The sequence below is a fragment of the Monodon monoceros genome, unplaced genomic scaffold, assembly GCF_005190385.1.
Source record: "Monodon monoceros isolate NGI ecotype Baffin Bay Population unplaced genomic scaffold, NGI_Narwhal_1 Super_Scaffold_4, whole genome shotgun sequence".
Lineage (NCBI taxonomy): Eukaryota > Metazoa > Chordata > Mammalia > Artiodactyla > Monodontidae > Monodon > Monodon monoceros.
In genome coordinates this window covers 4,488,909-4,512,394 of record NW_021703781.1, presented here as the reverse complement: position 1 = coordinate 4,512,394, position 23,486 = coordinate 4,488,909, and the positions used below count along the sequence as shown (strand labels likewise).

At 43.6% G+C, this 23,486-nt stretch overlaps 2 protein-coding genes and 1 non-coding gene across 3 annotated transcripts in view; 1 reads left to right on the top strand and 2 right to left on the bottom strand.

The window, feature by feature from the left end:
- The window catches only part of TARBP1 (TAR (HIV-1) RNA binding protein 1), a 63,191-nt gene extending 48,090 nt beyond the window's left edge, over nucleotides 1–15,101 (top strand). The window contains exons 22-29 of the mRNA XM_029200854.1: nucleotides 4,179–4,265; nucleotides 6,285–6,481; nucleotides 8,086–8,167; nucleotides 10,109–10,280; nucleotides 13,250–13,441; nucleotides 13,626–13,750; nucleotides 14,168–14,304; nucleotides 14,674–15,101. Coding sequence (XP_029056687.1) covers nucleotides 4,179–4,265; nucleotides 6,285–6,481; nucleotides 8,086–8,167; nucleotides 10,109–10,280; nucleotides 13,250–13,441; nucleotides 13,626–13,750; nucleotides 14,168–14,304; nucleotides 14,674–14,842 — 1,161 coding nt within the window. The 3' untranslated portion in view covers nucleotides 14,843–15,101. The remainder of the gene's footprint in view (nucleotides 1–4,178; nucleotides 4,266–6,284; nucleotides 6,482–8,085; nucleotides 8,168–10,108; nucleotides 10,281–13,249; nucleotides 13,442–13,625; nucleotides 13,751–14,167; nucleotides 14,305–14,673) is intronic.
- Nucleotides 15,102–18,620: 3,519 nt separating this feature from the next.
- TRNAG-CCC lies at nucleotides 18,621–18,693 on the bottom strand. The gene has a single exon. It is a non-coding gene; the product is annotated as a tRNA-Gly (tRNA).
- A 2,383-nt stretch (nucleotides 18,694–21,076) lies between these two features.
- LOC114883285 overlaps nucleotides 21,077–23,486 on the bottom strand; it is a 38,389-nt gene continuing 35,979 nt past the window's right edge. The window contains exon 3 of the mRNA XM_029200917.1: nucleotides 21,077–21,658. Coding sequence (XP_029056750.1) covers nucleotides 21,488–21,658 — 171 coding nt within the window. The 3' untranslated portion in view covers nucleotides 21,077–21,487. The remainder of the gene's footprint in view (nucleotides 21,659–23,486) is intronic.

The following is a 23,486-nucleotide window of genomic DNA, read 5'->3' as shown; positions in this document are numbered from 1 at the left end:
CACACACACACTCCTTCCTTCACTGTCCCAGGCTCCTCTCCTGAAACCTGGTCTCACACACACACACACACACTCCTTCCTTCACTGTCCCAGGCTCCTCTCCTGAAACCTGGCTGTTACGATAAGCATGGCGGCATCATCTTCACAGTGATCCTGAAAAGTAGGTCGGAATTTTTACATTTTACTTAGTGAAAAAACTGAAGTCCAGAGAGATTAAGTAACTTGTCACACCACTAAGAAATGACAAAGCTCTAATTCAGGTGTCTGTTTCCTTTCAGAAGCTGCGTTCGCCTTCACTGTTTCAAGGTTCCTCTCCTGGCTCTTCCTTCTTCTCTTCATGCCCATAGAATTAAGAAACATACTTGGACATTTTTTCCTTGCGTTGCTTCTCAGACCTGTTGCTTTATTAATCTTGTGACTTGTCTGCTCTCAAGAGGGTGGGCACTGCCTCAGAAATTCTCACGGAAGGCCCCTGGCTCTGGGGTGCTTCCAGCCCCCCTGACTCTCCTGCCCCTGGTCAAGCCACCAGTTCCGTCCCACTTCTCCACTCTGCTCAGTCTCTCATTTTCCATAAAGAGCTCTCAGAGCTGGTATATTCTCTTCACATCTTTTCCTCGTGGACATCAGGGTTTTTCACTGTAAGCAAGTAAAACGTTTGCTGATTGAATCAAAGGGATGGAAAACAGACAGCGGAGATGGGGGAAGTGAGGTAGCCCAGAAAGCTGCAGAATCCAGCTTGGAAAATAGGCAGGAACAAGGTGGGGCTCAGTGGTTTCCAGAACTGTAGCCACAGGCATGCCGTAGAGCGGGTCCACCAGGGACATTGCTTCACCCCACTGGACGCCTGGCGCCGTCACGGCAGTGCTGCAGCCTTGGCCAGCCGTCCGCCTGCCGCCTGCATGGAGTGGGTTCTCTGTGGGTTCTGTCTCTCTGGGTAAACAGTTCTCAACCCAGCATTCAGGGCAGGTGTCTCCGGATCCAGGTCAGGTGACTTCTCTTAGCTGCAGAGAGGCTGGGAAAATGAATGTCTGGTATTTCCAGCTTCTCACAAGACCTATAAGGTGAAGAATTCCCTGAACTGGGAAGGGGATTCAGAAGAGATACCCGCAAACAGGCAGTGTCCACTACACCGTTTTCCTCCTTTATTTGAAGCAGGTGACCTTAGCTTTTATGTTTCCGAGAAAGTGGCAGTCATCGCATAGGAATACCTTTACCTTCTCAAGAGCAGTCACGCAAATAAATATATAGGATTGGCCGAAAAGTTCATTCAGGTTTTGCTGTAACATCTTCTGGAAAAACCCGAACGAACTTTTCGGCCAACCCAATACCTTGTCCATATCCACCCAAGACTGCTTCCCTCCTATATCATCAAGGACCTGAATCTGCTGCTGGGGTAATTCCTCTGCTTGTTCTCCGGCTTCTCTTCCTGTCTGCCTTCTCGGGAACTTTAGCCCTCGGTCTCTTTCCTATACCTAGTGTCCCCTTCTTAACCAGGTGGTTTCTCATCCATTGTTGCGGGTATTTACACTGAGCTGCTCCTATAGAGGACGCCTGTAATCACCTATCTCCCTACCCTGTCAGAGCCAGACTTGCTGAAAGAAGTGTGTGTATGCCACAGTTTCGGGGTTTTCATGTTTTCTTTGCCCACAGTTCAGTCCAGCGGACCCACCTCCAGCTTGGTCACTTCTCAGACGACCCTTCGCCAGGGTCGGTGGTCAGCCTCCTGCTTCCCCCCATCCGTCCATGCTGCAGACGACCTCCTTGTTCCTGGTTCAGTAACACTTCCCTGGTTCCCCCTGCCCCTGTGTTTCCTCTTTTCTGTGTCCTTTCTGGGCATTCCCTTCCCTGCCCAGCTGTTAAATGTTAGTACCTCTCAAGGCTGGGCCGCCTTCTTTCCTTAATTTCTCCTTGTTTTATAGTCAGTTTTATCTGGGTCATGGATTCACTTATTATCGATGTGAATGACCCAATAATTTCTCTCTCTCCTCCAGCCATCTTCCCCTAAGTGCCCCATCAGGCTGACTGCAGCCACGCCCGGCCTGGCCACGTTTGATGGAGCACAGCCATGCCCGTTCATATATCAGTACCTATCGTTCATGGCTGTGTTTGAGCTAAAAGGACAGAGTCGAGTGTTTGCAGCAGACTGTATGGACCTCAGAGCTGTATTTTTATTCACTGTTTGGTCCTTTACAGAAAGCTTTGCTGACCCCCGCTGTGGACATTCTTCTTGAATGTTTATAAATCATCTAAAACTTGGATGTCTGGCACCAGGTGCCTTATATTTGCCCCAAACTTGATCTTTTTCTACTCTTGTAAACAGCACCACCGTCTGTCTGTACAGCTGCACAAAGCAGGGAACTCAGCGCTTTTCCTGACTCTGGACCAGATCCTGTCGCTCTTCCCTCCAGAGTGTTTCTCAGTCACCATCTCCCGCCTCTGCGTTTGGCCTTGGTCCAGGCTGCATCGTCCACTGCACTGCTCCCCTCGGTCGACCACCTGCGTCCCCTCTTCCTCCCTTTCGATCGCCTCTCCACACCGAGGCCAGAGCAGGTTCTTCAAAATGAAAATGTGATCAGGTCGTCCACTTTCAGCCGTGCGTGGCCTGCAGGCCTCACGGGGCCTGTGCCCTCTTCCCCGTCCAGTCCGTGTGCCCCACGTTCCCACCTCTGCACTCGAGTCATGGATGCATGCAGGGGCTCAGTTTTCTGTTGCTGGAACATTCCAAAGGCCAGGGGTGTGAACAACGCTCTGCTATTTTTCCTGCTTCTGGCTTGACAGGACCAGGCTGGGCTGTTGTGCATGTGGTGTCCACTGGGCTGGGACCTGCAAGCGACTTCTTCGGCCACGTGCTTATCACCTTGGCTGCAGTAGTGGGGACAGCCGCGGTGCCGGGCACCACTGGTTCTGCAGCTGTGTGTGTGGTCGCTCAGGGTGCCGAGGACGAGCGTTCCAGGAGGACGCGCCCTGGTGAACCTGCACGTTCCCAGCCTCTGATCGCGTGCTGCTTATTGGCCAGGGCAGATGGCGTGACCAAGCCCCCCAGGGGGCGGGGCCCGCCTTAGGGCCTGATTACTGGACAGCTTGCTTCATCGGGGCCCCCATGTGGCCGAGTACCACCCTGACCTTTTCTGTTCTTTTTCCTCTCTGCCTGCATAACTGCTGCTCTTCCTTCAGATCGCAGTTCATTTGTGTCATTTGTGTCATTTTTTTTTTTCCCTGTACGCAGGCCTCTCACCGTTGGCGGCCTCTCCCGTCGCGGAGCACAGGCTCCGGACGCGCAGGCTCAGCGGCCACAGTAACTGGTCCATGGAAGACAGTCAATAACTAACTACTAGTTACATAAAGGAATTAATCACCTGATTCGCCTTTTGGAACACTTTCTAAACTGTAGTGTCTGTAGTCTCTTTCCAGTCTACCCGGCGTCCGTCAGTTTGTCATCATTAAAATAATGTGTAATTCCAAGTCACTATCATTGGGGAGGTTTCCGAATTCCAGTTGAACACTCTTATAAGTAGCGTTTCATTGAGGCTTTTTCTTTTTTTTTTTTGCGTTACGCGGGCCTCTGACCGTTGTGGCCTCTCCCGCTGCGGAGCACAGGCTCCGGACGCGCAGGCTCAGCGACCATGGCTCACGGGCCCAGCCGCTCCGCGGCACGCGGGATCCTCCCGGACCGGGGCACGAACCCGTGTCCCCTGCATCGGCAGGCAGACCCCCAACCACAGCGCCACCAGGGCAGCCCTGTTGAGGCTCTTTTTAAGCAGCTGCAGGGCCCCATTTAACCTCTGCTGCTCCCCTCCGCACGGGGGCCTTTGCCTCCCGCTTGCCTGTCTTGGTTCGTCTTGGTCATCTTCACCTGTTCCCCCGCCCACCCCCGCTTTCTCCAGCCAGCCCTTCTCTCCCTGCAGTGAGCTCACCCTGGTCTCCCCCAGGTACTCCTCGCCTCAGTTAACGGTTAGCGGCCGTGTGTCGGATGAGTGCTGTGCGTGCGTGCGGGCATTTCGCTCTGGGACATTCCTGTGCGTTCTCGCTTTTCCTCCTCTCCTCCCACCCAGGCCGTGGCTGCGTCGGGGAAGAGCCGGCCTCATGGCCCGGGCCCCAAGCATCCAGCCCGGTGCCTTGATGTGCACGGGCTCGCGGCAGCCTTGAATGACTGTTTCGTGTATCTGATTTATTTTCAGGCCGAAGAAAACCTTAAAACAAGCATTTGTACGTTTTTATCAGTTTTGTCGCATTTGGACATCATTACTGAAAATATTCCAGAGAAGGTAGGTTTATATCGTTTATGAGAAGAGTTCAGACTTGACTATCAAAATAGAACTTACACATTTGTGCTAACTGTTCTCATTTAGAGTAGTCCTTGTGTGTTTTGCAGTTTCTTCCCTTCCACTCCCCTCCTAATGGCACACGCACTTAGACACAAATGCACAGTAAGGTGTTACCCACGGGCACACACACACTGAGATAACGCCTGAGCCCATGTTAAATCTCTAGACAAATGAATGGGCAACTTTTAATGACAGAATGCTTAACTTTATGCAGGTATTTACGTAAGATTATTTAAATAAGACCTTCCCCTATTGCATTTAAGTGTTCCTTGGCTGGCAGAGTTATTTAACAAATGCTGGTACAAAGAAACTCATGGTCAGAGTATTAAAAGCCATTGTGTTACGGAAGGTTTATATAAAATGACTGTCATTATGCAGAGTGTGAAAGCCAGTTCTTCATCTTTCTCAGGTTTAAAGCATCTTCCCTAGATAAGTAGAGATCTTAGCTAATCCTGGTTAATCACTATGGCAACTGTGGAGAATTCAGGAAAACCTGCCGGTAAAGATCTAGAGCAAGATTGATTCTATATTATTGAATCTACATAGAGTGTACTTATATGTTGTAAACTCTGGGAGAAACTTAACACAGTCGACCCTCGGTCAACACAGGAGTTGGGAGTACCGACCCTCTGCGCAGTGGGAAATCCACACGTAACTTTACAGTCACTGTAATCCAGGGTTCCTCATCTGTATCTGTGGATTCAACCACCCGAGGATCATGTAGCTCTGTAGTACGTCTTTAGTGAAAAAAAATCCACGTATAAGTGGACCTGCACAGTTCAAACCCCTGTTGTTCAGTGGTCAGCTGTCTGAAAGAAATGTTGTTTAGTGTTGAAAGTGAGGCAAAAATATTGGGGGGATAGGTTTCCTAGAACTTTTCAAAGTGTTGTCTTTAAGCACAGTAACAATCAGATTTCGTTGTTAACCTATTTCATCAATCCTAAGAACAGGTCTTTCTTCCCACCACATTTTAACCTCAAAAACCATGATAATATCTTAAAATTGATGGTGTGTTACAGTGTCTGTCAGCCAGATGGCAGTGTGTTATAGTTATGTGAAAACTTGTGTTAACACCTTCTGGTAAGAGTTACAAAAGCTCTAGCATCCGGTAATAGCAGTTGTTATCTTTCTGTTTTAAATATGTGCAGGGAAGAGATTTGCTTACAATCTGTTGAGAGAAGTAAGATAGGAAACTGTACTATTGCAGGGCTCTTAGCTTGGTGCAGCCCAGTAACATTTACAGATGAGCCGTTTGTAGGAGCATTAAGGTAGCTCCTGATACTGTATTAAAAGTTTGAGTCCATCTGGTTTCCACATTAATACATGTCACTTCCTTTGCCCTTCAACATCTGTTGAACTGTGTGGTTTTAGAAATCAGGGATTATCATTGCATAAAATCTCCTGGCTGTGAAGGTGAAAAACTCTGTGAATTCCCAGGAAAAGACTACAGGGAAGTTTAAACTCTTATTATTTTTCTCCCCACTTCTTAATTTTCCTGCCACCACTCAGTGCTGTGTGGGTCCAAGGTCACTATTAGGGAAAACAGAGTAGTTCAGACCAGGGGAAAACAGCACTTTATGAGGTACCTTGCTCAAGTTCACTTAATATTTCTAACTTTTTCAGCCCATGGTAAGGTAGTAAGTGATGGAGACTTCTTTAAAACACTGGTCATACAGTGGTTAGCATGAAAGTACTTCATTCAGATTAACCTAGGTACTGGAGTATGGAGGAGAACATGTGTGGCAGCATGGTAAATAAAAACTAAAGAGCTGGGAAGATACTTTTCCTTCTTGAGGAAATCACTCCTACCAGTGTATCTGTCTGAGAATGACGATGCAAAAACAGTGAGATAAGATTTTACTTTGTAGCATTTTTGTCACCTGTACTCCTTGTTCTTGGTCATACAGTCAAGGGTAAAATGGTCCATGTTCACATCTGAAGAATGTTTCTCCTTTTCAGAAACTAATTCTGAAGCAAGCCCTTATTGTCGTACTGCACTGGTGTTTTAACCACAGTTTTAGCGTTCGACTGTATGCCTTAGTTGCTCTTAAGAAAATCTGGAGCATGTGTAAGACATTGCACGTTGAAGAACTTGATGCTTTGACTTCCGTTATTGAATCCAGTCTGAATCAAGTGGAAAACATGCATGGAGCAGGGTAAGCAGGCCTTGTCCCCTTACCCCTCGGTCCAGCATTGTGTGCAGAGAGGGCATAGAGGGGCCCAGCTTTTAGCAGCTCCTGTTGAGCCCATCACGCTGCAGCGCACAGAGCTCGGATTAAGCAGCATGTAAGCAGCTCACTATTTGATGTGCAGTTTAATTACAGCTCTAAGTGCCGTCAGCTCCGTCATTGACTTATTTTCTTTTTCTTTTTTTTGCTCTTTAATCCTTGATCTTTAATTTAGGGACCTCCAGACGTTTCTCTTCAGCGTAGCCAAATGTTTTCATCCTCTGTTGTCAAAGAACTGCTGAGAAGTAGCATGACCGGACTCTAAAGCCATGCTCATAACCCCTCAGATGTCCGGGTTAAAGCTGGAAGCTCTTTTGCCTTTTTCTTTTCTAAGAGAACGTCTCTATCCCCCAAACAAAATCCTAGTCCGATGCTCAGTATCAAACAGATACAACGCTGCTGCTGTGATGGAGTAGGTCGGGGTGCACGACTCAGTAAGCAAAACCCAGGGGGATGGGAGCTCGGACACACATTGGGGTGCTGTCCTTTGAAGAGACCCTTGAAAGCCAAGGGGCAGAGAAGACAGGTGCATAAGGAGGGGCCAGTCTCTCATCTCAGGTCTCCTCTCCTCACCCCGCTGATGTTGAGGCCCAGCCGGCAGTGACAGGAGGGGCTGGGAACTCAGGGGTGAAGGAGGTACGTTGGCCAGAGCAGGAGAATGATCTCACCGGGAGGGCATCTTGAAATTGCTGCTTAGCTTTTGGGTTGTTGGTCATGAATTTAAACTGAAACCTGCCGGTGGCCATGTTTTGTCACTTTTATTCCTCCCTCTTTTGCCTTCTAAAACTTGACAAATTTTTGGTTTTTGTTGTTTGTGAGTATGTACCTAAGTATTTAAAACCTCTTACTTTCATCTGGCTTAACAGAAGTTGGTACAGTTTGGCTGTGTGTCGTGGATCTTCAGGGTAGAAAACGTGACTTACGTGGACTTCCCTGGCAGTCCCGAGGTTAAGACTCCGCGCTTCCACTGCAGTGGGCAATCAATCCCTGGTCGGGGAACTGAGATCCCACATGGTGCGCGGCGCAGCCAAAAACAAAAAAGTAACTTATGTAACGATTTTCTCTCCTGGAAAAAAAAAAAAAAAGCATTTATGGCCAGAGAGAGATATAAGGATCCCAGCCTAGATTTCTTACATGGTTCCCTTTTAGAATTCTTTTTGCCCAAGCAAGGGAGTTTTACCTGCGGCAGCTGTTCCTGTGAGATTTTCCCATCGTTGTCTGTTGACTGACGACTGTCTCTTTGATGGAGTGGAGACCTGAGTTTCATTCTTGTTGAGTCATTGTTTGACGTAGGACTGTGAGAGTGTTATTTAATTTCTTTGTCTTTCAGTTTCACTTCAAAACGTCAGATTTAGGGTCAGCTTTTAAGGACGCTGATCTTGGAGATAGGGGTTATAAATCTTGGGATAAAATTCACAAGATTTTCCATTCATTCTAAATTCTGCAGTGCCTCTTTAAGAGAGCTACTTGGTTTTCCCCCTTACCAGAGTGGGTTCACTAGTCTGTACCTCACATGTATCTTTAACACTTAGGAACGCGAAGAAGAATTGGCAACGGATCCAGGAGCATTTCTTTTTTGCAGCGTTCCACCCACTTAAGGACTACTGTCTGGAGGTGAGCAGAGGGTCTCATTTGCGAACGACTCTCTTCCGTATCTTTAGTCCCGGTGCTTCCTTTCTGCCGCGGTTGTTGAAGGTGTACTGAGGTTAACTGTCCTTACAACACCGCCTTCACGGTCGTAAAGTGCTCCGTGCAATTTTGTCACGGCTGCTTGCGCTTCACTCTTCAGCACTGAAAACTGGCTAGTCATTTTCACTTTCTGTTTCTCAGGCAGTGTCTGGCTTGTAAACACTGGAAGGGGGAATATTTAACTCTGAACAGAAATCTGTTCTGACATTAAAAGGAAATGAGTGAGAACATTTGTGCAGGTGAGATTTGTTGTAACGAACGAAGCCCATTGTTATGAAAGAGCGAGAAGACCTACTCTTTTGTTAAGTGCCTGTTTTAGGTTCTGGATGGCTGGAATTGTATAGCAAATGACCCACCATCTCAGTGATCCTAACACAATGTGCTTATATAATTTCTTTAAATTGTTACAGTTAGCATGTGAATCAATATACAGATTATTAAAATTTGTACATATGTTACTTTCTCCCTTTTTCGACTACAGTTACAGCCTTGGAATTTAAAACATGTGATCTAGGACTCTGGAAGTATCAGAAACTTTAGCTACCATGCATAAGCAGTTTTTTTTTTGTTGTTGGGGTGTGTGTGTGTGGGGGATTACTAATAAACTGGCCTTTAAAAAAAATACAGATCTATATGTTGTGAGATAGTCATCATAAAACATTATTGTGTACTTCGTTGCTTCATTGCAAAAACTATTTAGGATTTTTCAAATATTTTAACGTGCTCTGTTCTGTGTCCTTTAGCGCCCAGAATGCTTTCTTTGACATCTTTCTGAAGGACTCTTAATAACTCTCTAGTGCTAAGTCAGCCTTTTCTATTCAGTTCTCCAGCAGGAGTAAGTCCCTTGCTTCCACTTTTCCTTCATCCTGACTTTGACTGCCTCACCCTCATATGTTTTATATATTTTATTCTCTATTAATTATACGAACCGTAACTGTACGTATCAATAAAATAATGGCACACAAGAACTCTGTTTCTCTGTACATTTGGAGCTATACTTGGTACCTACTTAATAAACAGTTGCATTCATCATGCCAGTTTCAATTTGCACAAATATTGCTAATAAAGAGAAAACCATATTCATTCTAAAAACTCTTACGAAGACTTGGACATTGTTATCAGTTTATTACTTTGCTTTTAAGTTGCCTACTGTGCTTCTGACTCCTCTGTGCCTTTTCACATTTGAGGGTTATCTGGATCTCAGTTTTCTTGTCATAGGTAAGGAAAGGGGAGGAGGATTGTCATGTAGCCACTGAATAACTGCTGTCCACAGTGGTGTCACACCGTGCAGTTTACAGATCACTTTCATGTGCTCTTCTTACCTGATCATTTTACCAGTGAGGAGGTTGAAGCTGAGAGAGGCTAATGGCTTGTCTAAGGTCACACAGCTAAGATACAGTCGAGGCAAAATCTAGACTCTAAATTTGTATATTGGCAGCGAGAGTGAGGGTGTGGCACCACAGGAGCTTGAATTTGATTTTGCTTACGGAGGTGTCTGGTTGTCAATAAATAGCATTTATCCAAATGTTGTCCAACATTAATGCTCATTAATTCCAAAACACTTCTTGCTTGTATTAAGAGCATGGTGTATACTATGTTACATACAGTTAGAAATACTGGAGTGGAAGATCTGCCCGCTCTCAAGGATTTCCTAAATTAATCCCTTAATTTCTTAGAGAAGATAAGAAGTATAGATAGACAGTTGCTACAAGATATAAATGAAAGTATGTCATTTGATCAGATGTGATGATAGTTCGGGAGAACACATCAGTAATAATAATTAAGTTGTACTTTAAACATGTTATCATGTATTTCTTTGTTATTTTTAAGGGAAGAAAATTTAGATGTTTACAATTCTCCTTACAGACCATATTTTATATCCTTCCACGCCTTTCTGGCCTTGTTGAGGACGAATGGATTGCCATTGGTAAATTCACCAGGTTCACTGACATTCCTTTAGATGCAAGATTTCAGTGGTACCTTTCTCCAGCTCAACTTTGTGAACTAAAACCAGGTGACTGGTCCCAGCAGGACATAGGTAAGAAAAACTTCCGTTTTACTTGTTCTCCCTGTTGTCTTGGTCGGGCTCACTGATTCACGTTACTTAGAATAGGTGGTTGATAGTACCACTTTTTCATTGATGTGGTGAATTCTGCTCCACTTAGAGAAAAGACAGAAGGCGTGGTGTCACTCTGACTAGTACTTTCAGTTGACGTTGGCTTTGCTCTTAATAGCCAAAGAGAGCTTGACCTGCTTTACTATATAAAGCTAAAGGCTTCTGTCTTCTTTGAAGTACTGATAATAAATATTCATTGCTCTTCTACTCTATATTTCTGAAAAAATATAGATATAAAAAAGGGCCAAATTAAGAAATCTCTTTTCTTGTCCTATTTGGGAGTGAAGCAGAGCTCTCTGCATTCCCTGCTCGGTCTGGCCGAACATCACTCATCTCTTACCCCTCTTTTCCCTATGGCTCCAGCCCTCCTTTCACGTGCCCCCGCCCCCATCCTTCCCTGCAGCTTTCTCAAGGACCCCCCCCTTTTCCCTCTGTTACTTCCCATCCTCCTCCTTCCCTTCACAGTCCAGCTGCCCCAAAAAACCGGGGAACAAGTCCCCCGCCCGTTTTTAAAATCACAACTAACCTTAAGAGATGTGTAGTAGTGATCTGCGTTCTCAGCATCTCTGTCACTCACATTTTGTCCTCCTTCTGGCTTCCCCAGCCCATAAGCATCATGGAAACTTCTTTCAGAAAAGCAGAAATTGTCTTTGTCTACTTCTTTACAAAATCTAAACAGATGCTCTTTTCTTACCATACCTGACCCTGTGTAGCATTTATTTGCTCATTTCTTGCTCTCCTGATTTTTCTCCTCAGTCTGACTTTCCTCACTCTCCTTTGAGTTCCCCTCCCTCGTCCCTTATATTTACAGTTCTCTCAAATGTTAGCGTTTTCAGGAATCCCTTGGACATCATGTTGAAGGTGCAGATTCTTGGGTCCCACCCTTAGATTTTTGTCTGGAGGAGAGTTCTAGGAAAGTGCATTTTTTTAATCAAATACTCTAGGTGGTTCATTTTAAGACTATCACCTTAAATTTATTTACTAGGTCAACAAAGATTTACTTATTGCCCCCTGTGTGCTGAACAAAAGACAGAGGCCCTGCCCTCAGGGCGCTTACATTCCTCCAGGGGGACAACCCTAAACAAACAGATAAGATGTCAGGTAGTATGGAGAAAAGAAAGCAGAGTAAGGAGTGTGAGAGAGGATTAAAAAGACCTTTTTAAGGAGTTGACATCGAGCAGAGGCTACATGAAGTGACAGCAAGTCAGGCAAAGCCTGGGGAAGAGCAAATGTGGATTTGGGGGCAAAAGACAGTGACGGGAGCCTTCTCAGGGCGGAGGGGCCCGCCTGACCGGGAGGGGAGGAGAGGGGAGCCGCACATCTGCACATCTTGTCTGACGTGAGTGGGGCAGAGAAGTGGGGAGTTACTGGATGGGGAGGCGGCTACAGAGGTCTTTCTGTTTGTTTTGTTTGTTTTTGGTAAAGAGGGGGATATTGCAACAGGGTTTCTCTGCTGAGACGTGAATGCTAAAATGCTTTCATTGGCCTGGTTTTCTTCTCATTCTGTTTGCTCTCCCTGCACGTTTTTATTAATTTCCACAACTGGAAACCACCACCTATGTAACTGCAACTTTCAGATCCTTATCTCTGGCCAGCCTCCTTCCTGAGCCTTCTAGACGCTTTCACTAGCTCATCTATAAGCTCTTTAAACTCAGTATCCAAATCCACGTTACCTTTCTGCCCAGATGCGCCTCTTCTAATCCCCTTCCTGTTAGTGGTCTCAAAGGAGTCATTCTTCCGCGGTCCCTCTAGCCACATCCGTCCGTTATCAGATCTTGGCGATTCTGCCCTTCCTCTTCAGCCCCTCTCGCAGAGACTGTTTTTGTCTTTTTTGGGCTAGTGTGAAAGCCTCTCGGTGGTTTTCCCTCCCCACTTATCCTCCACATTCGTTTTTAAGAGGGGTTTTTTCTGCAACACAAAACCAGTACTGTTACCCCCCTTCTTAAAACCCTGTACTGCCTCCTGTCTGTAGAATAAATTCTTTATCATTTTATACACAAAGCCCTAACAACCTGGTCTGAGTCACGTCCCTCCCTCCACTGCAGGCTGTGAGCGATGCCTGAGTCCGTGCTGAGTCCGTGTCCTTCCGCGTCTGCTCGTGCGCAACATGTCCACAGTCTGCCCCGCCCTTCCCACGCGCTCTCCTTTGCAGACTTTTACACTCCCTTCCCTGAGCCCTCCTGCGTCTTGCTTTTTTGCCCCTCCCTCCCCCAGACATTAGCAACTCCTGTCTGTGTGGGCACACCCTCAGTATAGTACCATGCGTGTCTCTTCCCTCCCCAGTAACCTAAGTGCCCCCGTTTGCTCAGTCAGGTCTGGAGTGGGAAGGAGAGCCTGGAAGGAGAGTCTCAGTCCTGAACTAGAGATCACAACGCACATTAGACAGCTCAGTAACATCCGTGTACTCATCGCGGTAGCCAAGAGATGACTGCTCCAAAGAACAGTCCTCGTTTTTAGAAAAGGTCCCCCAAGTACTTGGAAGATAATTTAAGATAAAGCCTGTTTGTTTTCCGGCATACAATATTTCTACAGAAAATTCCAATCTAATAACACCATTGTTTGTAAGATACGCCATTATTTTATGTAACTCTAAGAAAAAATTGCTGCCAAACCCATGGTACCCTTACGGATTCTAAGATGCTTCTCAATTTGGGGTATGCTAAAATGGAAAAAATGTGCATCTTTGATTTTCATGAAATATTGTCGTATTTTGGTTAGGGTAGAATTTGAACATTTTAAACTGTTACCGAAAATGACAATTGTATCTGAATCCAAGTAAAGTTCTTTAGTCAATGAATCTCATTCTAAACTATCATTTTAAGCTCTTAAAAAAGTATATATGCATGTAAATCAATAGAGAGGGAGATTTACGTTTTCTTTTTCTTTCCCAGGTTCTAACTCAGGCGAAGCAGATAACGAGTCAGAGTGGAGTGATGTTCAGAAGAAGATCATCCCATGGAGAAACAATGTTCCCGACTTAGACCTGGAGCTGGTATTTCAGGATCGTGCGGCCAAACTTGGGAAGTCACTCAGCAGACTGATTGTAGTGGCCTCGCTCGTTGACAAACCAACCAACTTAGGAGGTAAAATCAGAGTTTCCACTGGGCTTGCTTAACATCTTCTGATCCCAAAAATTTGTAATTGACCCAGTGCCATTTGTGGCCTCTCTTCCACATTTCCCCCTCTCCGGGAGCTTCAGAGGAATGCCTGGGACCTAGTGAACTTGGCCTTAGACTGGCGGCAGTAACCCCGGCTTGTCCTGTGCAGGGCTGTGCCGGACCTGTGAGGTGTTTGGGGCCTCGGCGCTCGTGGTTGGCAGCCTTCAGTGCGTCAGAGACAAGCAGTTTCAGCACCTCAGCGTTTCAGCAGAACAGTGGCTTCCTTTAGTGGAGGTGGGTGCAAAGTGATGTATTATTAAAATTTTCATTTGCTAGACTCTTTTGTAGTACTCTGTCTTCACGTTATCAACCCTTTTGCAGTAGTCCAGCCTTTGATAGCTTAAAAATAATACTGAAAAGTAAACTACAGCCCACTCTGTTCTCCTGTTCTTATTATCTGTCACGCTGTTGTATTTTTAGAAATCAATAATGTAGAATTCTTTTCAGTAAAATGTGTCCTGTTATAAGTCACTCCCGTTTGATAAATTTATGAGATGTTGGGAGCGTTCTTTTTTATAGTGTATAATTCTGTCCTTTTCCTTTTAACAAATTTCAGTTTCATGAAAGTGTTTTTTTCTTTAACTGATTTTACCCCCAGGAGGGCTGTAAATGAATGATTTAATATTCTGCTCTTTGTAAACGAATATTAAGGTAAAACCACCTCAGCTGATCGATTATCTGCAACAGAAAAAAGCAGAAGGTTACACCATCGTGGGTGTGGAACAGACTGTGAAAAGTTTAGACCTAACCCAGTACTGCTTCCCTGAGAAGTCTCTACTCTTGTTGGGGTAAGAACACTCTCTACTCTTGTTGGGGTAAGAACACTGTCTTGAGAGTCTGTCTAGAAAACGTTTCAGAAGGTTTACAGTTTTACCTGGACTCTTGATCATACACCTGTACCTGGCTTTTGACTTGCAAGGTTTATGGAAAGCCCCCCCCCCCAAGTTTTCGTTTTATTTCACCCGTTTGGGATGGTCAGGTGAACACAGAACTGACCCATAAACCTTCTTGTTACACTCTTCTTTATTTTCCTGGCACCACAGGCTTGTGTCATTGTGTTAATAACCTGTCTCTTCCAGTAACATCCAGGATATCTGAGGAAAAAAATTGTTTATTATAAGAAAACTAACCTTTCTTCTCCCATTTTTCTGAATCAGGAATGAACGGGCAGGAATTCCAGCAAATCTGATCCAGCAGCTGGACGTGTGTGTGGAAATTCCTCAACAGGGCATTACCCGCTCGCTGAACGTCCACGTGAGTGGAGCTCTGCTCGTCTGGGAATACGCCAGGCAGCAGCTGGTAAAGCAGGGGGGCCCCGGGCCCTGAGGCCTGTGCCTTGTCTGAGACGAGGTATCAGGTTCTCGAGTTACCTATCGGTGCTGCTGAAACATTGTTTCAGAACTATTTGGACTGATGAGATCGATTCTGAAATCTGCTGGGATAATTTGCATTTCTTTATTTGCAGTTTAACGCCAAAACTTTTGTCATGTGCCTTAACTATATTGCTGTATGTTGTCCCCTTGAATAAACCTTTTTTAAAGCTAAGTTGTATTGCTTCTTTAATAAAATATTTTAAGCAATTGTGGAAATAAAACAATGTATTTTTAAAAAAGATCGTTTCTGTCCTAGAAACTAGTATTGTCAGAAATGTGGATCGTGGTAGGAGGAAGGCAGAATTAGGGCAGCTCTGATGATCTGTGAATACCACACCCCTGTCAAGAGCGAGCGCGGGGCGGGGGGAGCAAAGCTTCAGCGTGAGGAGGAGCCACTGGCCTCTTTCTGCTGATTGATTTGTATCTACTTCTGCGCAGGGAGGAAACATGCTTGGCAAGGTGCCAAACCAGCTTCCCTGTGAAGTTCATAACTTATTTTTAAAGCCATAAACTAGGCCATAATCGTTCATATGAAGTTTTTAGGAAATTTTCATATATCATCTTCGCTCAGGGTTCAACTAGTGATTAGAAATAGTCTACCTTCTGACGGTTGTCAACGTGGACCCAAAGGAGGTGACACCCTTGCACATCGTTACCAGTAGTGAGAACGGAACCCACGAGGGTTGATGTGCTGTTTCTCTTCTTCTGAGGGTTTTTTGTTTGTTTGATGATATATTACGATTACTTTATTATTTAATGGTAACTGTCACCATCCAGCAATGCACTTCAATCATGTCTGGGTCCTTTTTTAATAGTAATTAAGTTTCAGAGTTCGTTACCTGTTATGTACTTTATTCTTTTCTTCTGTAGCTTTATTTTTTAATTTATTTTTTTACTCTACAATATCACTTATATGTAGAATCTAAAAAATAATACAAATGGATCTATATGCAAAACCGAAACAGACTCACAGATACAGAAAAAAAAAAACCTAGTGGGGTCTTCCCTGGTGGCGCAGTGGTTGAGACTCCGCCTGCCGGTGCGGGGGACGTGGGTTTGTGCCCCGGTCTGGGGGGATCCCACGTGCCGCGGAGCGGCTGGGCCCGTGGGCCATGGCTGCTGAGCCTGCGCATCCAGAGCCTGTGCTCCGCAACGGGAGAGGCCACAGCAGTGAGAGGCCCGCGTACCGGAAAAAAAAAAAAAAAAAAAAAACCTAGTGGTTACCAAAGGGGAGAAGGAAGGGGGGAGGGCCAAGTTAGGGGTATGGGATTAACAGATACAAGCTACTATATATAAAATAGATAAGCAACAAGGATATACTGTATAGCACAGTGAACTATACCCAGTATCTTGAAATAACCTATAATGGAATATAATCTATAAAAACACCGAATCACTATGCTGTACACCTGCAACTAACAATATTGTAAATGAACTATACTTCAATTTAAAAAAAAAAAAGAAAATGAATACAAAGAACTTGCATTTAAATAAAATAGCCAAGACTATACAAACATGTAGAGGAAGAAATGTAGAGAATAATTAGAATTACGTGGGGTTTTCCACCCATTATATCATAAAGCAAATTTTGCACTCACATTCTTCATTCCACTTTGGAGGCTCAAGTCAGAATTAAAAGAGTCAATTTGTTGCTGGTCATTTTACATTAGCTCTTTGTTGTTACTGTAAGAATAATACATTCTCATGAGGAAAAAATTAAAAGTCTGGTGAAGGATGGAGAGGGGACAGTAAAAGTGGATGCCACATAAATCCAGGGTAGAATATTCAGTGGTGGGATTGAATAGAATTATATCATTTGGAAGCCCCAGAACATTTCTCCTCCTACTTCTCTATACTTCAGGTACAGTAATCCACCCCCATCACCTGGGACAGAGACGGAAATAGGAACAAAGTGATAAGGTGACTTTCTCACAGTCTCACACATCAGTTGGCTTCAAAAATCAGACTAGTTTACTAATAAGAGTCAGCTTGACTTCCAGACAAAAGGATGTGAACATCCTCGGTTCGGCACCGAAAGCCTTGGCCCTTCTGAAGTCACTCATCACAAATTCCAGACATAACCTGCTGGAATTTGTCAGTGAGAATGCAGGTTGCAGCAAGGGCCAAGCTAGTCAACACGGATGCCAAGTTCACTGTCGTTCATTGTTTCTGCATTCCAGGCACTCTGCTAAGCACTTTACGTGCATTTTCTCATGTAATCCCCAAGGACCTACTTGATGAATCTGGGAAAGGGAATGGAGACTGGGAGGCTCAGCAGTTTCTGGGCTCTTACTTTTCCAGGGAGAGTTCTCAAGTTGTAAGATTACCATTTGGGGGCTTGCCGCGGAACATTCTGGATTGTTTCCACTTTTCCAGTGAAAACAATGCTGCAGTGAAGACTCGCAGACGTGGTCTTGCTCGTTCCTCTGCTTTGAATCATACTGTTGAGTCGTATTTCTGGGGTTCCATATAGGCACACCCGACTCAGACTAGTGATAGAGCGGCCACCAAGCTCCAGCAAGACCCAGACCAAGAATTCCGCGCGGCGGGGCGGTGCCTCCTCCCGGGAGGCGTGTCTGTAGCTTTATTAAAATAATTTTTGTTTTGCAGGAGAGCTGCAAAGACAGTGCATCGTTTCCATATGCCCTTCACCCAGATGCCTCTAATAGGATCTTACATAACCATGGACATTTATCAAAACTAAGAAGTTAACGTTGATAATGGTGCTGTTCACTAAGCAGACTACAATCCTGATCTATATCCAGATTTCCCACTTCCCACTAATAACACTTCTTCTGTTCCAGGAGCACTGACTTTGGCATCCAGGATGCTGCTCCTTTATTACCTGGAATTCCTCTGTAAGGAAGTCTTGTCCTTTCGTCAGTCATCTGTTTATGGCAGGGTGGATGGTTGGCTCTTGTGTCCTTTGGCATGCCCTTTTTTTTTTTTTTTTTAAGTACTTTCTTACATTCTTATATACACAATGCTCCAGGCTCATCTTTACTCTCTCTATACCAGTTCTAGAGTCAGACATTTCTCCAAGGATCATTGGTTCCATTTACTGGTGAATACTATTAGAAATCGAGATCTGGGTGCTGGATGTGCTCGTTGCTCCTGGACTTGTCACTGCAGGCCCTCTCAGTGGACAGAGCTAGGGGACCTGGGTGTCCACCAGCCCATGTCTGTACAAGTACTATGTCCAGATATGTTCACATAAACAGGAATTCTTCCCGCTATCTCTGACACCAATCCAACACCACAAGGTTCATTCTAACATGCACCTCTTATTTTTAACTGCTGCTTCTAACACAAACCTGGTTCTCATGACTGTAGTTTCAGAATTGCTGCACCACTGTGAAATTTAGCGATGTGCATAGTTCTTTTTGTCTTCAGTCTTACAGAATCCAGTCAGAACTCCATTTTTCAAAGTTATGTGGGTCAGCCCCTTTCTTATCCATCCCTTTCAGTGAGTTTGTCATATATTTATAATACTTAGATTCATTTATCATTCTTCGTTCCAAACTAGAATTCCTCCAAAATCCTGGTTGATTTCATTTTTATTTACTTATTTTGAGATGGATGGGACTAATATTTTCTTTTTTTCTTTAGGCTGTGTGGGCTCTTCGTTCCTGCAGACGCACGGGCTTCTCTAGTTGCGGCCCAAAGGCTCTAGAGCGCGTGGGCTCAGTACTTGTGGCATGCGGGCTTTGCTGCAGTACGTGGAATCTTAGTTCCCCGACCAGGGATCGAACCCGGGCCCCCTGCATTGGGAGTGCAGAGTCTTAACCACTGGACCACCAGGGAAGTCCCCCTGGTTGATTTGATTTTAATGTGCACACAAAGTCACTCTCTACAGTGTACAGTCCTGTGGGTTTTGACAAGTGCATACATGGATGCACCACCACAGTGCCAAAGAAAACAGCTTCCAGCTAAAAATTCCTTTGTGTAACCCTTTCAGAGTCAACCCCTTTCCCCACCAGCAGTGAATGCCAGGTTTCTGTTGCTCTGCATCTTCATCAGTACTTGGTACTATCAACTTTTTTTAATTTAAGGCACTCTAACAGGTGTGTAGTGATAGGTCATCACGGTTTTAATTTACTCTACAAATAATATGGAGCATCTTTTCATAATATAATATTTCTAACACTATGAATAGAGTTGTGAAAATATTCACGTAATTTGCCTATTTTTTAAACTTGGGCTATTTTTAAAATAAGGGTTTGTTATTCTGGATACAAGTTCTTTAATGAGATATGTGATTTGCAATATTTTGTCCCAGTTTTATCTTTTCATTCTCTTAATTGTATCTTTCACAGAGCAGAAATTTTTAATACTGATAAAGTCCAACTTAGCTTTTTTTTTTCCTCTTATGGATTGTACTTTTGAGGTCATCATCTAAAAATTCACTTCCAGGGCTTCCCTGGTGGCGCAGTGGTTAAGAATCCACCTGCCAATGCAGGGGACACGGGTTCGATCCCTAGCCCAGGAAGATCACAGATGCCGCGGGGCAACTAAGCCCATGCGCCACAACTACTGAGCCTGTGCTCTAGAGCCCGCGAGCCACAACTGCTGAAGTCTGTGTGCCTACAGCCCATGCTCTGCAACAAGAGAAGCCACTGCAATGAGAAGCCCACGCACCACAAAGGAGATCCAATGCAGCCAAAAATAAATAAAACAAATTTTTTAAAAACTTAAGACGTTATAAAAATTCACTTCTAAACCCCAAATCATGCAGAATTTCTCCATATTTTCTTCTGGAAGTTATATAGTTTTATATTTTACATTTAAGTCTATAATCCATTTCGAGTTTTTTTTTTTTTAACAAGGTGCAGTTTATGTCAAGGCTCTTTTTGTCGTGCATGGACATCCAATTTTTCCAGCACCATTTGCTGAAAAGATTATCCTTTACGGAATCGCCTTTTCACCTTGTCCAAACTCAGTTGACTCTAGCTGTGTGGGTATATTTCTGGGCTCTGTTCTGTTCTACTGAACTATGTGTCTATCCTTCTGCCAATACCATACTATCTTAATCACTGTAGCTTTACAATAAGCGTTAAAATCATATAATATGAATCTTCCAATTTTGTTCTTTTCAGAATTGTTTTGGCTATCTTAGGTCCTTTGACTTTCCATACAAATTTTAGAATCAGCTTGTCAGTATCTACCAAAAATCTTGAGATTTTGATTGGGGTTGTTTTGAACCCATAGAACAAACTGGGGAGAACTTAACAGTAAATTAACAACACTGAGTCTTCTAATCCATGAACACTGTACCTCTCCCCAATTAAGTTGATCTCTGATTTCAAGTGTTTTGTAGTTCTCAGGATATAGGTCCTGCACATACTGTTAGATTTATATCTAAGTATTCCTTTTTAGTTTTTTAATGCTATTGTAAATGGCACATTTTAAATTTTATTTTAGATTCCAGCTGTTCATTGCTGGTATACACAAATATGATTTTTTGTATATTGACCTTGTTTCCTGCCACCTTTCTAAGATTCACTTATTAATTCTAGGTGCTCTTTTTGTCGATTCTTTGGGATTTTCTACAGAGATAATCATATTGTCCATGAATAGAGCCAGTTTTATTTGTTCCTTCCCATTTGTGTGCTTTTTTTCTTTTGAGGTAGCTAGGAATCCAGTACCACGTTGAATAGGAGAAGTGAGGATATCCTTCCCTTGATACTGATTTGAGGGAAAAAGCATTCATTGTCTTATCATTAACTATATTAGCTGTAGGGTTTTTTGTAGATGGTCTTTATTATTTTACCTGTATATTTTAAGTTGAACCTTCTTCCATTCCTCATTTTTTTCTGTCTGTGTTAAAATGCTAACTCCCAGGACAATGGCAAATCTTATTTTTTTCAGTGTATATCCATATCTCTATCAATAATAGTATTTGCCTACTACCCATCCTCCAACAACAAAAAAGGTACATGTTTTCATAATAAGCTTTAATTTTGTTTTTTCCTTAAAATATGTTTTTTACTCAATTAAGCATATTTCATACCATTTTATTTCAAGTCTGTCTTTTGAAAAATGGAATCTTGTTACTTGACCATTTAAATTAAGAGTTGTATATATGGAACAAGCATTGGTGTTTGCCATCATTCAAACTACTGTTGTCACATAGAGCATTTTTGAATGTCCAGAAAAAATAATTTCAACCTTTCTGAAATGTTCAGGAACAGCCTAGGACTTTGCGGCTGTTTTCAGAGGCTGGAACTCTCCTGCTTCAAATTTTTCTTTGAATTTTAAGTAGTCTCTTCTTTTATCAAAATATTTTATCTGTTGAGAAAAAAGGGTCTGAGATAAGGGCAAGCTATGCAGCTTAAACAAAAGCACAGATTTAAATGTAACTAATTATTCAATATAAATCATGTAAGTAGCCTAAGTAATTTATATTTTAGAACCATTGTGAATCAGTGCATCTTATGTATAAGAGTCTCTAAAGAGAGTATAGACCAGTGAGTCCTAACCCTTTTTGAGTTACTGATCCTGTTGAGAATTTGAGTGCCCTGTGCACCTTCTCAAGAAGTATATGTGCTTACACATGTGAAATGTACTATGTAAGTTCACAGTCCATAGGACTCTCAGGTCATAAGACTTCATGATTTAGAACTCCCGCAGCTCGGGGTCTCTTCCCTCCGCCGTCACGGAACTCCCCGGAGGCCAAGGGGAGGGCGGCCTCACTGAGGCTGCCGGTTCTGGAGGGGCCCCGGAGGCCGAAGCTGCGACACTCGTGTGGACGGCGGGCCGGAGATTTATCCTGTAATAAAATACCGTCTATCGAAAGACGTACATGTGAACCACTACCTTTTTTGCAGTTTATAAATCTTGGTTGCAATTTACTCACAGAACTGAGCTTTGGAACTTCCAGGCCCAGCATGGAATGCACTTTTTCCACAAGTAATACACCAAAAATACATCTACACGTGGAACAACTCCTACAGAACACCTACTGAACGCTGGCAGAAGACCTCAGACCTCCCAAAAGACAAAGAATCCTCACAAATTGAGGAGGTGGACTATGGAGAGCAAGATTTATGATATTTTCCCCTTTTCTTCTTTTTGTGAGTGTGTACGTGTATGCTTCTGTGTGAGAGTTTGTCTATATAGCTTTCCTTCCACCATTTGTCCTAGGACTCTATACATCCTTTTTTTTTTAAATTTTTTTTCTCTTAATTATTTTTATACTTTAATAACTTTATTATATTTTATCTTATTTTATTTTACTTTATCTTCATTCTTTCTTTTCCTTCCTTCCCTCCTTCCTTTCTTCCTCCCTCCCTCCCTCCTTCCTTCCTTCCTTCCTTCCTTTCTTTCTTCATTCCTTCCCTCCTTCCTTCTTTCCTTTCTTTCTTCCTTCCTTCCTTTCTCTTTCTTTCTTTCTTCTAATTCTTTCTTTCTACTTTTTCTCACTTTTATTCTGAGCCATGTGGATGAAAGGCTCTTGGTGCTGCAGCCAGGACTCAGGGCTGTGCCTCTGAGGTGGGAGAGGCAACTTCAGGACACTGGTCCACAAGAGACCTCCCAGCTCCACATAATATCAAACAGAGAAAATCTCCCAGATGATTTCCATCTCAACACCAGCACCCAGATTCACCTAACAACAAGCAAGCTACAGTGCTGAACATCCTATGCCAAACTAGCAAGACAGGAACACAACCCCACCCATTAGCAGAGAGGCTGCCTAAAATCATAATAAGTCCACAGACACCCCAAAACACACCACCAGACGTGACCTGCCCACCAGAAAGACAAGATCCAGCCTCATCCACCAGAACACAGGCACTAGTCCTCTCCACCAAGAAGCCTACACAACCCACTGAACCAACCTTAGCCACTGGGGACAGACACCAAAAGCAACGGGAACTACGAACCTGCAGCCTGCAAAAAGAAGACCCCAAACACAGTAAGATAAGCAAAATGAGAAGACAGAAAAACACACAGCAGATGAAGAAGCAAGATAAAAACCTACCAGACCTAACAAACGAAGAGGAAATAGGCAGTTTACCTGAAAAAGAATTCAGAATAATGACACTAAAGATGATCCAAATTCTTGGAAATAGAAGAAACAAAACGCAAAAAACATTTAACAAGGACCTAGAAGAACTAAAGATGAAACAAACAATGATGAACAACACAATGAATGAAATGAAAAATACTCTGCATGGGATCAATAGCAGAATAACGGAGGCAGAAGAACGCATAAGTTACCTGGAAGAAAAAATAGTGGAAATAACTACTGCAGAGCAGAATAAACAAAAAAGAATGAAAAGAACTGAGGACAGTCTCAGAGACCTCTGGGACAACAGTAAACGCACCAACATTCGAATTATAGGGGTTCCAGAAGAAGAAGAGAAAAAGAAAGGGACTGAGAAAATATTTGAAGAGATTATAGTTGAAAACTTCCCTAATATGGGAAAGGAAATACTTAATCAGGTCTGGGAAGCACAGATAGTCCCATACAGGATAAAAACAAGGAGAAATATGCCAAGACACATATTAATCAAACTGTCAAAAATTAAATACAAAGAAAACATATTGAAAGCAGCAAGGGAAAAACAACAAATAACACACCAGGGAATCCCCAT